This window comes from Xenopus laevis, chromosome 6L (assembly GCF_017654675.1).
Source record: "Xenopus laevis strain J_2021 chromosome 6L, Xenopus_laevis_v10.1, whole genome shotgun sequence".
NCBI lineage: Eukaryota > Metazoa > Chordata > Amphibia > Anura > Pipidae > Xenopus > Xenopus laevis.
The window spans coordinates 1,035,183-1,048,064 of NC_054381.1; the positions used below are offsets into that span (position 1 = coordinate 1,035,183).

A 12,882-nucleotide genomic window follows, 5' to 3' on the forward strand; every position below is an offset into this window, starting at 1 on the left:
TGACCTGTTGAACCAACTGGTCTGTTCCCAAGTGACACGGGATCAGGGATTGGTTGTGTCATTTTCTTTCCTCCCTCAGAGCCGTCTGTCTAATCTGATAAATACAAATCTGTTCATTTATCACTCGTTGCCATGGGATTAGTGTTAGTGGCATGTGAGGGAAATCTTACATCATCATCATTTATTTATACAGTGCCAGCATATTACGCAGCATTTTACATGAATTTATAATGAACAGGGATCTCTCAATAATTTAACTAATAAGAGTTTACAGAAAGAGGATGAGAAGGTCCAGCTCCCAAGAGCTTACAATCTAAAGGGGTTGGGTAAAACATAAGGATTATAGAAATAATATTAATGTCTGATTAATTCAGATACACTGAATATGGATCGCTAAACAGGTGGGGTTTTAGGGAACAGGGAAAGGCTGGAGAGAGAGTTCCAGAGACAGTGAGATGCTGGAGAGAGAATTCCGGAGACAGGGAGAAGCTGGAGAGAGTGTGAGTTCCAGAGGCAGGGAGAAGCTGGAGCGAGAGAGTCCCAGAGACAGGGAGAAGCTGGAGAGTCCCAGAGACAAGAAGAAGCTGGAGAGAGAGTCCCAGAGACAGGAAGAAGCTGGAGAGAGAGTTCCAGAGACAGGGAGAAGGTGGAGAGAAGTTCTGTAGTTGGGAATGGAATGAAATGTTGAGAAAGGAGGGAAGGCAGAAGCAGAGAGTAGGTTGAGGAAAGGAGGGTATTGTGGGATATAGGGAGGGACTTTTGTTGAATATAAGTGTTAGTAATGAGAGTTTGATTGGAGAGTATATTGGGGGTCAGGGAAGGGATGTGTATGGGGGAGCAGCTAGTAGTCCTGCCCTCTGGGATGTTGTTCTTCCCTCAGAACCATTCACTGGTTCTTGCATCCTACCATGTCATGCACCCTGAATTGTGGCTATAAAATGTACTAACAGTGAAGTTTTTATGGGCCAGCCCTTCATAGGCCAGTTCCTGCTATGAGCTGTGTGTTCTAATGACCAGTCCACTTTCTCACTCCACTCTTTGCTTCCATAGGCAGTTGTTTCCTCTGTCTGGTGGATGTGGTCCCTGTGAAGAACGAAGAGGGATCTGTCATCATGTTCATTCTGAACTTTGAAGTGGTGATGGAGAAGGATGTTTTGGGCTCTCCCAACAAGGACACCAATCACAAAGTGCAGTCCCATTGGTTCCCTTCAGGTAAGTTTTCAGTTTTCTTGGGTTGCCTGATATGAAGGGGTCCAGTACCTATAACTGGAATTCTCCTGGTCAGTGTCACAGTCCCAGATCTTTTGGCTAAGACAAGCACAATCCATGGTACCTTTTGCCCACTGGTCTCAACATATTGAACAATGACACAACATAACTCCCTTGGGCCCATAGGCTAAATCCTTGGGATAACTGGCAGGTTGGGCACCTACAGATGTGTTGGCAGAGGCAGGAGGTGATTGTACATTTGGAACTGAATAGGAAGCATTAAAGGGAACTATGCTAGAGGTTATTATTATTTGTCCGCCTCACATCTTATTCTGAGGGGCAGCAGGACTGGGCAGGAACAGACAGGAACGGCAGGAATAGGCAGGAACGGACAGGAATGGGCAGGAACAGACAGGAACAGGCAGGACCAGACAGGAATGGGCAATAACATGCAGGAATAGGCAGGAACAGACAGGAATGGGCAGGAATCTACAGGACGGGCAGGAATAGGCCGGAACAGGCAGGAATAGACAGAAACAGGCAGGAATAGGCAGAAACAGGCAGGAATAGGCAGGACTAGACAGGAATGGGCAGGAATAGGCAGGACTGGACAGGAACAGGCAGGAATAGGCAGGACTAGACAGGAACTGGCAGAAATGGGCAGGACTGGACAGGAATAGGCAGAAATGGGCAGGAATAGGCAGGAATGGGCAGGAACAGACAGGCATGGGCAGGAATGGGCAGAAATGGGCAGGAACAGGCAGGCAGGAATGGACAGGAATGGGCAGAAATGGACAGAAATTGGCAGAAATGGGCAGGAATGAGCAGGAACAGACAGGAACGGGCAGGAATGGACAGGAATGTTCAGGAATAGGCAAGATTGGGCAGGAAAGGGCAGGAACAGGCAGGAATGTGCAGGAACAGACAGGAATGGGCAGAAACAGGCTGGGCACATTGGAGGTCACATTTGTACATAGGGAGTAAATAGGGAGGGTGCAACACTTCATTACTAAGGCAGCTGGAGGTTTATTTGTGCAAAAGAATTCCTGACTGACACCATAAGAAAATCAATTGAATAATGTGGAGGTCTGATGGCATTCACCCCAGGGAGCAAGGGGCTTAGATTAGTTATAGACAAACCATCCTTATTTGTAAATGGAACAGCCCAGTATTTGGCATCAAGCAAGTATAACAGGAGTAGTGTTGTTATACAAATGGCCAGTATTGATCAGTAAGTGTGAGCCTATATGTCAGGAGACTGTATCCAGAGGTTCAATGATCATAAAAGAAATCACAGGCATCACAGATTTATGAAGGGAGGGCAAAGGGCACAGTTATATGATGCATATGGGGCCTGACATTGCATGGGATGTGTGGTGTTATTGAGGTCTCCAGGGCTTCTCTCCAGAGGTTACAGGGCAAGATAATAAATACTCCCAGCAGGAGAAATGTATATGGATTGAGAAGTGACCAAATAAAGACTCCTTGTCAATTGTTAATTTCCCAAAAAGCTACAAATCACATTAAGGGCTCATTAATGACAAGGTTCAGTGCAGGGCCAAGAGCTTGTTAATTAGTGAAGGTGAAGTTGGAGTGAGAAAGAAAGAATGTGGCTCATACAGAATTGTGGAATATTGGTTTCTGCATGTACATTCATGTACAAGAGAGACTTTGGGTTGTTACACATGGAACTAGTCTAAGTTCTGTGCCTTGAAACCTTCAACAATTTGCCCCAGTGGGAGGCAAAATGAGGAAAAGAACTAGTTATGGTTAGCATGTTAGAATTGACCTGGTAAAGCTGCTAATAATGATGTAGCTAACTCTCAGTTCCATTCTTGTGCTCCCATAGGTCGAGGCAAGTCATTTAAGTTGAAGCTCCCAGCATTACTGGCCCTGGCGGGGAGCAAACAGTCTCTCCCTCAAGAGGATCCCGATGTGGTGGTGGTGGATTTATCAAAGCACAGCAGTGACACGGTGGCATTGGAGGAAGTGACACATATGAACAATTGCATTGGCTCTCAGTCTGAGGACCAGCAGGCGCTGATCAGCAGCAAAGAACCTCCTGAAGAGGACAAGGAGCCAGCAGTTCAGTCATCTCCCCATACAGACAAGGACCACCTCAACCTGGACATGTCCTTTTCCAACTGCAGTCTGGCGCGCAGCCGCTCTCGGGAGAGTTTCTACAGCATCCGACGGGCCTCCTCAGTAGATGACATTGAAGCTATGAAAGTGGACCTGGACAAGTTCCGGAACCGCAACTCTAGCACTGGTGAGCACTCACTATTTGCAGTGAAGGTTCCTCTAGTTCTGGTTGAACTATCACTCTTTCCAGTGAATTCATCTCTTATTGGGGTCAAACACTCACTCTTCAAGAAAAGCTCATTCTTTAGTCCTGGAGTGAGAACTTATTCCCTCTGGTGAAGTTAGGGGAGCGTGAGGGGGAGTGTCCTGTGAGGTAACCAGGAAGTACTTACAGCTAATGAGAGAGTGAGGGGGAGTGTCCTGTGAGGTAACCAGGAAGTACTTACAGCTAATGAGAGAGTGAGGGGGAGTGTCCTGTGAAGTAACCAGGAAGTACTTACAGCTAATGAGAGAGTGAGGGGGAGTGTCCTGTGAGGTAACCAGGAAGTACTTACAGATAATGAGAGAGTGAGGGGGAGTGTCCTGTGAGATAACCAGGAAGTACTTACAGCTAATGAGAGAGTGAGGAGGAGTGTCCTGTGAGGTAACCAGGAAGTACTTACAGCTAATGAGAGAGTGAGGGGGAGTGTCCTGTGAGGTAACCAGGAAGTACTTACAGATAATGAGAGAGTGAGGGGGAGTGTCCTGTGAGATAACCAGGAAGTACTTACAGCTAATGAGAGAGTGAGGAGGAGTGTCCTGTGAGGTAACCAGGAAGTACTTACAGCTAATGAGAGAGTGAGGAGGAGTGTCCTGTGAGGTAACCAGGAAGTACTTACAGCTAATGAGAGAGTGAGGAGGAGTGTCCTGTGAGGTAACCAGGAAGTACTAACAGATAATAAGAGAGTGAGGAGGAGTGTCCTGTGAGGTAACCAGGAAGTACTTACAGATAATAAGAGAGTGAGGAGGAGTGGTGACAATGGAGACAGGAAAGTGCTGGGGCGTGGGACTATGTCTCAATGATTGGCTGATTGCCACGAAGAAGAGTCATGTCTGGATTTCCTATTTTGAAAAACTGGATAGATTGTTGTGACCTTGACAACCCTTCTGAAAACTGCATTGTCTGGGTCATAACCAGACTGGGGGCAACAATAAAGAGAATTCTATGACAGGGTTGAACAAAGAAGGGTGGGCTGACTGACAGAGCACTGCCACTTGTGTGCTCATTGCTGGGTAAGACTCAGGAATAGGATTTATCTTTTCTTCTTTCTTTCAGGGGCCATGAACAATATCCGGGCCAATCTTCTCAACTCTACGTCAGACTCAGACCTAATGAGGTACAGAGCCATCAGTAAAATTCCTCAAATAACCCTCAACTTTGTGGACTTTAAAGGAGATTCGTTTCTGACCTCCCCGTCCAATGAAAAGGAAATAATTGCACCCACCAAGCTGAAGGACCGAACCCACAACGTTACAGAGAAGGTCACTCAGGTAGGTCATTGGTCTTGTGTTGGGCAGACTGGGCAAGATCTGGCCCTTTGTACAGTGTGATGGATCCACTTAACTGGGCCGCTCTCAGGTAACTGGCTGAGTTCCGGCACAGAAGGGCAATGTATCCCTGAGAAGCACATTCACTGGAATATGTGCCCATTTGCCCAAGTATAGTGCCAATACAAATACATTCTGAGCCTGTTTGTAACCGTATGACCAACAAACTGACAGATCAAATGCGATCACATTATTCCCTGTTTGTTCAAATGATTATTGTAGCGCTACAGGTATCCAGTTATTGGTTTGTAGGGATGCACCGAATCCACTATTTGGGATTGAGCCGAATCCCGAATCATTTGTGTAAGATTCGTCCAAATACTGAACTGAATCCTAATTTGCATAATCAAATTAGGGGTGGGAAAGGAAAAAATGGGGGAAAAAAATTTTACTTCCTTGTTTTGTAAAGAAAAGTCACGTGATTTCCCTTCCCACCCCTAATTTACATATGCAATTAGGATTCAGTTTGGCCATGTACAAGAATTCGTCTGAATATGAATCCTGCTAAAACAGGCAGTCGGATCCCTAGTTTGGGGCAGGGCACTTTAATTCTGTTTAAAGAAAGAGATGCTATGAAATACCTTCTCTGAATATATTTCACTCCCTCACCCCAAAGCTGCCCCCCTGTCCTGCCGAGTAACATTGCCCTCATGTGCTGTACTGTCTCTAGCTGTGTCCCCAGCAGCGCTACTACTATGTCTGCCTGCCGCAAGCAGAGGAGGATAGAGAGATGTATAAATTTAGCCTGAAAAGGTAAAGAAATTAATCAAAATGTACCAATCTGAGGCAGCATTAAAAATAGAGCGGCCTTGGAAAATGGCTGACACAACAATACAAATGTACGTCAGTGAAGGCGGGGGAGGAGGAATATTTGGGCTGAGGCAGCACCTGAAAATGAGACTGAGCTTTGTCCCATATTAACTAATGACTGAGATATTAGGGATCCTTGTGTAACAGAGCAGGAGATGGAGGATCTGCTCAACTGGGTCTCATTGCAGCCTCTCAATTGGCCTCTGGGACACACAGCCCCCCATTTTGCACATACCTCATCATATGACTATTATGAGCTCTGCTTATAAATGATGGGTCAGGAGTTGGGAACCAACCAGAAGAGTGATATGTTTCTCCCGGATGGACCAGTAACCATTAAAGAACAGAAGCTAATGGGGCAAGAAAGTCTTGGATGGACAGAGATCCCTTGTGAGCAGGGACCTTAGTCATTAATAGTCTGATCTCTGACAGTAAAAGTTTGGGCACCAAAATGGACCAATAACCATAGAAACACAGAGCCCAGTAGGAACAGGAAGTGTGGGACAGACAGGAAAGGAAACAGTAGGTTCCTCTGTAGGTTCTTTGTACCTTGCACCATGTTTCACTGTAATAGCAGGTTTGGTGTAACTGACTCTTCAGTTCCATCTCATCTCATGCCAACGGGCTTCTCTTATTTGGTGCCATATTGACCTTTCTCTGGCTTGTGTGGACCCTGCCTATTGCACAGTTACCCTTTACTTATTGCCCAGGAAGAGTGAGTCTATCCTGCCTGACCCAGTTCCTGAGCTATTCCTGGTGCTGCCATCCCCCGGGCACCTGATAACCATTATTGATGTTCTGTGGTCAGTGGAATTCTCTGTTTTCTATTCCTCAAACCCTTTCTTCTGAGCCGATTGGGCTGAAACCCATTTTTTACGGACACACTTGGTACTGGACATACGCCCCCCAGGCTTACAAATTGTACATGAACTCTTTGCTGGATAAAACATGGACATTGCAGGAAAACTAGAGGAATGGTGAGCCAGCATAGTGCAACGCATAGACATAAGTACAAAGGGAGTGTTCCAGAAATAATACATTTATACCTAATAGGGCTATAGTCTATATTTACTACTTATATTAGCTCCACCCTCCAGTAACTCATTCCTACAATAATGATAATAATAAACCATGACTATCTGGCAAATTGCTAATCTGGCGCCACTGTTCAAAAAGGAATCCCATTCTCAGTTTCAATACTATAAGCCAGTTAGTCTGACATCAGTGGTAGGAAAGCTTTTGGAAGGGGTATTAAGTTATAAAATACTTGACTTCATTGCAAATCATAATACTATGAGTGTGTGCCAGCATGGTTTTATGCGTAATAGATCTTGCCAGACTAACTTAATTTCTTTTCATGAGAAGGTGAGCAGGGACCTTGATTCTGGGATGGCAGTGGATGTGATTTACTTAGACTTTGCTAAAGCATTTGATACAGTGCCACACAGAAGGTTACTGGTTAAATGAAGGAATGTTGGCCTGGAACATAGTATTTGTACCTGGATAGAGAACTGGCTAAAAGATAGACTTGGTGGTAAATGGAACATTTTCTAATTGGACCAGTGTTGTTAGTGGAGTACCGCAGGGCTCTGTACTAGGTCCCTTGCTTTTCAACTTGTTTATTAATGACCTGGAGGTGGCCATTGAAAGTACTGTTTCTATTTTTGCAGATGAGACTAAAGGTGGCCATACACGGGCAGATAAAGCTGCCGATATCGGTCGTTTGGACTGATTTGACAGCTTATCTGCCCGTGTATGGGGGCTTCCGACGGGTCTTCCCGATCGATATCTGGCCACGATATCGATCGGGAAGGTTGGATTTTTACCCGACCGACCCGTCGGAGCCGCTTGGCGCATCGTAATTCGATCGTTTGGCCATACGGCCGAACGTTCGAATTACCCCCGATATAGCCACGCAGTATAGTGGCATATCGGGGAAAGATCCGCTCGTTTGGCGATGTCGCCAAACGAGCGGATCTTGGAGTCTATGGCCAGCTTAAATTGTGCAGAACTATAGGTTCCATGCAGGATGCTGCCACTTTGCACAGTGATTTGTCTAAACTGGAAAACTGGGCAGCAAACTGGAAAATGAGGTTCAATGTTGATAAATGCAGGTTATGCACTTTGGCAAAAATAATATAAATGCAAGTTCTACACTAAATGGCAGTGTGTTGGGAGTTTCCTTAACTGAGAAGGATCTTGGGGTCTTTGTAGATAACAAGTTGTCTAATTCTGGGCAGTGTCATTCTGTGGCTACTAAAGCAAATAAAGTTCTTGTATAAAAAAGGGCATTAACTCAAGGGATGAAACATAATTGTGTCTCTTTATAGGTCCCTGGTGAGGCCTCATCTGGAGTATGGGGGCAGTTTTGGACTCCAGTCCTTAAGAGGGATATAAATGAGCTGGAGAGAGTGCAGAGACTAAGTGCAACTAAACTGGTTAGAGGGAGGGAAGAGTTAAATTATGAGGGGAGACTGACAAGGTTGGGGTTGTTTTCTCTGGAAAAAAGGCGCTTGTGAGGGGACATGATTAGACTTTACAAGTACATTAGAGGACATTATAGACAAATAGCAGGGGACCTTTTTACCCATAAAGAGAATCACGTACCAGAGGCCTCCCCTTCAGACTAGAGGAAAAGAAGTTTCATTTAAAGGAACAGAGTAGGGGCTTCATCACAGTGAGGACAGTGAGGTTGGGGAATGCACTGCCGGGTGATGATTCAGTTAATGACTATAAGAGGGACTTGGATGATTTCTTGGACAGACATAATACAAAGGCTATTGTGATACTAAACTCTATAGTTAGTATAGATATGGGGATATATCATTTATGTGAAGGTGTGGAGTGAACAACCATTTAATCAATATTAGCTATTAGTAGTGAGTATCAGACTGTACCACTGGGACAGAATATTCTAGAATATCAGCCATAAAGCGAGGCAGAACTCAAGACCAGATGTAGGCTGTCTATACACATACAGGCCAGTAAGAGTTAAAGGGCTGATTGCTTTGGGGGGTTGCTCAGTGTCGGAGCAGAGAATTGATTTCCAGGGTCGTTGTGTTTCATGTTGGTTTATCAGTCACAATCAGGATATGGATGGGGAACTGGTGACGCAAAACCATCACTGCTGCTTTTATTAGACAGGACAGTGACAAATCATCTGCCTCACAGCTACACCCCCCCCACCCATAATCACTGAATATACAACATGGGTGCCATCTCTTCTGTCCCTCAAATATCTCCCCTTTTCCTTATCACATGGTGCAGGATTTATACCCACACCCTAATCCTACCCCTAAATATGTGCCTGTTCCCTGTCACATGTATAAACATTACTCTAATTCTCAATAACGTGGAAGTATAACAGAACATCTGATCTACATTATTGCTTCAGTCACCCAAACATGTGATTAATCCATAAATACCAGGTACAGACAGTTACAGGGGAGGGATCAGATATTACAGGTACAGACAGTTACAGGGGAGGGATCAGATATTACAGGTACAGACAGTTACAGGGGAGGGATCAGATATTACAGGTACAGACAGTTACAGGAGGATCAGATATTACAGGTACAGACAGTTACAGGAGGATCAGATATTACAGGTACAGACAGTTACAGGAGGGATCAGATATTACAGGTACAGACAGTTACAGGGGAGGGATCAGATATTACAGGTACAGACAGTTACAGGGGAGGGATCAGATATTACAGGTACAGACAGTTACAGGGGAGGATCAGATATTACAGGTACAGACAGTTACAGGGGAGGGATCAGATATTACAGGTACAGACAGTTACAGGGGAGGGATCAGATATTACAGGTACAGACAGTTACAGGGGAGGGATCAGATATTACAGGTACAGACAGTTACAGGGGAGGATCAGATATTACAGGTACAGACAGTTACAGGGGAGGGATCAGATATTACAGGTACAGACAGTTACAGGAGGGATCAGATATTACAGGTACAGACAGTTACAGGGGAGGGATCAGATATTACAGGTACAGACAGTTACAGGAGGATCAGATATTACAGGTACAGACAGTTACAGGGGAGGGATCAGATATTACAGGTACAGACAGTTACAGGAGGGATCAGATATTACAGGTTCAGACAGTTACAGGGGAGGGATCAGATATTACAGGTACAGACAGTTACAGGGGAGGGATCAGATATTACAGGTACAGACAGTTACAGGAGGATCAGATATTACAGGTACAGACAGTTACAGGAGGGATCAGATATTACAGGTACAGACAGTTACAGGAGGATCAGATATTACAGGTACAGACAGTTACAGGAGGGATCAGATATTACAGGTACAGACAGTTACAGGGGAGGGATCAGATATTACAGGTACAGACAGTTACAGGAGGATCAGATATTACAGGTACAGACAGTTACAGGGGAGGGATCAGATATTACAGGTACAGACAGTTACAGGAGGGATCAGATATTACAGGTTCAGACAGTTACAGGGGAGGGATCAGATATTACAGGTACAGACAGTTACAGGGGAGGGATCAGATATTACAGGTACAGACAGTTACAGGGGAGGGATCAGATATTACAGGTACAGACAGTTACAGGGGAGGGATCAGATATTACAGGTACAGACAGTTACAGGGGAGGGATCAGATATTACAGGTACAGACAGTTACAGGAGGATCAGATATTACAGGTACAGACAGTTACAGGGGAGGATCAGATATTACAGGTACAGACAGTTACAGGGGAGGATCAGATATTACAGGTACAGACAGTTACAGGAGGATCAGATATTACAGGTACAGACAGTTACAGGGGAGGGATCAGATATTACAGGTACAGACAGTTACAGGAGGATCAGATATTACAGGTACAGACAGTTACAGGGGAGGGATCAGATATTACAGGTACAGACAGTTACAGGGGAGGATCAGATATTACAGGTACAGACAGTTACAGGGGAGGATCAGATATTACAGGTACAGACAGTTACAGGGGAGGGATCAGATATTACAGGTACAGACAGTTACAGGAGGATCAGATATTACAGGTACAGACAGTTACAGGAGGATCAGATATTACAGGTACAGACAGTTACAGGAGGATCAGATATTACAGGTACAGACAGTTACAGGGGAGGGATCAGATATTACAGGTACAGACAGTTACAGGAGGGATCAGATATTACAGGTACAGACAGTTACAGGGGAGGGATCAGATATTACAGGTACAGACAGTTACAGGGGAGGGATCAGATATTACAGGTACAGACAGTTACAGGGGAGGATCAGATATTACAGGTACAGACAGTTACAGGGGAGGGATCAGATATTACAGGTACAGACAGTTACAGGAGGATCAGATATTACAGGTACAGACAGTTACAGGAGGATCAGATATTACAGGTACAGACAGTTACAGGGGAGGGATCAGATATTACAGGTACAGACAGTTACAGGGGAGGATCAGATATTACAGGTACAGACAGTTACAGGGGAGGGATCAGATATTACAGGTACAGACAGTTACAGGAGGATCAGATATTACAGGTACAGACAGTTACAGGGGAGGGATCAGATATTACAGGTACAGACAGTTACAGGAGGATCAGATATTACAGGTACAGACAGTTACAGGAGGATCAGATATTACAGGTACAGACAGTTACAGGAGGATCAGATATTACAGGTACAGACAGTTACAGGGGAGGGATCAGATATTACAGGTACAGACAGTTACAGGGGAGAAATCAGATATTACAGGTACAGACAGTTACAGGAGGATCAGATATTACAGGTACAGACAGTTACAGGGGAGGGATCAGATATTACAGGTACAGACAGTTACAGGGGAGGATCAGATATTACAGGTACAGACAGTTACAGGAGGGATCAGATATTACAGGTACAGACAGTTACAGGAGGATCAGATATTACAGGTACAGACAGTTACAGGGGAGGACCAGATATTACAGGTACAGACAGTTACAGGGGAGGGATCAGATATTACAGGTACAGACAGTTACAGGGGAGGGATCAGATATTACAGGTACAGACAGTTACAGGGGAGGGATCAGATATTATTAATAAAGATTGTGGGATCATGGAATTTCTGTTAATACACAAAGAACTGAATTTCAGTTTGGGGTTCATCTGGTGGCGCCTTTGAATTTTGCATCATTTGAGTAAATATTATGTCTTTTTATAGAAGGGTCATTGGAAGAATGGATTTTCCCTCCCTTATTTGGGATTATTTGTGCAGATTCCTGGGACAGTGTGAGCTGAGGTTTTCGGTTACATTCTGTATATTGCGGCTGCTGTGTAGCCCGGGGTGTGCTGGGAGCTCAGACAGGGGAATATGCAGGACAGAGCTAAGGAGTTGTGGATGCAGAGAATGAACTACTTTGTGATTCCTTAGCTGTCGGGACATGACAGTAGGAGCAACACAACTGTACGTCTGTCCTTATATGTCCCATGTCTGGTGACTCACATCTGCCTCATCATATGTCTCCTGTTCTCAGGCTTCTCCATTCCACTCTTACTAGCACTCAATTACACTCCTTATACCATGGACTTTACTTGTGTTTGAATGGTGGCCACAAAACCCATTGGTGACTTAATATCCTTATCATTTACAGTAGGGGGTACATTATCCCTTATAATACATGAGTGATACTCAGAGTTCCCTGTATAACTCAGCCTGCAGCCTTGTGCCTTTATATGGTCACAGAACAACCCCTCAGTGACTTCTAATATCCTTATCATTTACAGTAGGGGGTACATTATCCCTTATAATACATGAGTGATACTCAGAGTTCCCTGTATAACTCAGCCTGCAGCCTTGTGCCTTTATATGGTCACAGAACAACCCCTCAGTGACTTCTAATATCCTTATCATTTACAGTAGGGGGTACATTATCCCTTATAATACATGAGTGATACTCAGAGTTCCCTGTATAACTCAGCCTGCAGCCTTGTGCCTTTATATGGTCACAGAACAACCCCTCAGTGACTTCTAATATCCTTATCATTTACAGTAGGGGGTACATTATCCCTTATAATACATGAGTGATACTCAGAGTTCCCTGTATAACTCAGCCTGCAGCCTTGTGCCTTTATATGGTCACAGAACAACCCCTCAGTGACTTCTAATATCCTTATCATTTACAGTAGGGGGTACATTATCCCTTATAATACATG

The 12,882-nt window shown here is 44.6% G+C and overlaps 1 protein-coding gene across 2 annotated transcripts in view; it reads left to right on the forward strand.

The window, feature by feature from the left end:
• Positions 1-12,882, forward strand: part of LOC108704616 (potassium voltage-gated channel subfamily H member 2) — an 83,627-nt gene that overhangs the window by 30,745 nt on the left and 40,000 nt on the right. For both annotated transcript variants that reach the window (XM_041566798.1, XM_041566799.1), the window contains exons 4-6: positions 1,051-1,212; positions 3,059-3,478; positions 4,607-4,821. In XM_041566798.1, coding sequence (XP_041422732.1) covers positions 1,051-1,212; positions 3,059-3,478; positions 4,607-4,821 — 797 coding nt within the window. The remainder of the gene's footprint in view (positions 1-1,050; positions 1,213-3,058; positions 3,479-4,606; positions 4,822-12,882) is intronic.